Source organism: Merops nubicus, unplaced genomic scaffold, assembly GCF_000691845.1.
Source record: "Merops nubicus isolate BGI_N331 unplaced genomic scaffold, ASM69184v1 scaffold31140, whole genome shotgun sequence".
Classification (NCBI taxonomy): Eukaryota; Metazoa; Chordata; class Aves; order Coraciiformes; family Meropidae; genus Merops; species Merops nubicus.
In genome coordinates this window covers 1,976-2,838 of record NW_008585373.1, presented here as the reverse complement: position 1 = coordinate 2,838, position 863 = coordinate 1,976, and the positions used below count along the sequence as shown (strand labels likewise).

The 863-nt window shown below is 67.1% G+C and overlaps 1 protein-coding gene across 1 annotated transcript in view; it reads left to right on the top strand.

The window, feature by feature from the left end:
* Nucleotides 1-42: 42 nt before the first annotated feature.
* The window catches only part of VPS16 (vacuolar protein sorting 16 homolog (S. cerevisiae)), a gene marked incomplete at its 3' end in the record, with an annotated part of 2,398 nt that continues 1,577 nt past the window's right edge, over nucleotides 43-863 (top strand). The window contains exons 1-2 of the mRNA XM_008947346.1: nucleotides 43-181; nucleotides 256-371. Coding sequence (XP_008945594.1) covers nucleotides 166-181; nucleotides 256-371 — 132 coding nt within the window. The remainder of the gene's footprint in view (nucleotides 182-255; nucleotides 372-863) is intronic.

Sequence of the window (863 nt, the reverse complement as noted above, 5' to 3'; positions counted from 1 at the left end):
CGCCGTGCCCCGTGCCAGCCCTGGGCCCTGGTGCAGGAGGTGCTGCAGAACCACGTGCTGGAGGCCAAGGTGTTCCACACGGAGTACGGCACGGGCGTGGCCATCCTCACCGGGGCACTGCGCTTCTCCCTGGCCACCAACATCGAGGACCTGAAGCTGCGCAGGATGCCCGAGGTTCCTGGTGGGTGCCCGGCCCCCCCTGTGCCCCCGTGGCTCACCCGGGGTGGGGGGAGTCCTGACCCTGGTGCCCCCCAGGTCTGCAGAAGCCGCCCTCGTGCTGGGCGGTGCTGTCCCAGGACAGAGTCACCATCGTGCTGCTGGCCGTGGGGCAGGACCTGTACCTGCTGGACAACACCTCCTGCTCCGTGGTGGTGAGTGGGCAGGGGGGGCTGCAGCACCAGCAGCCCCTGCCAGGTCCTACCCCTGTCCCACAGGATGTCCTCCAGCCCCCAGCACTCACTACAAGGTCCTTCCCCTGTCCCATGGACGTTCCCTAGGCCCTAGTCCTCCCTGGCAGGTCCTTCCCCTGTCCCATGGACGTTCCCTAGGCCCTAGTCCTCCCTGGCAGGTCCTTCCCCTGTCCCATGGACGTTCCCTAGGCCCTAGTCCTCCCTGGCAGGTCCTTCCCCTGTCCCATGGACGTTCCCTAGGCCCTAGTCCTCCCTGGCAGGTCCTTCCCCTGTCCCATGGACGTTCCCTAGGCCCTAGTCCTCCCTGGCAGGTCCTTCCCCTGTCCCATGGACGTTCCCTAGGCCCTAGTCCTCCCTGGCAGGTCCTTCCCCTGTCCCATGGATGTTCCCTAGCCCCCAGCACTCACTACAAGGTCGTTCCCCTGTCCCATGGACGTTCCCCAGGCCCACGTC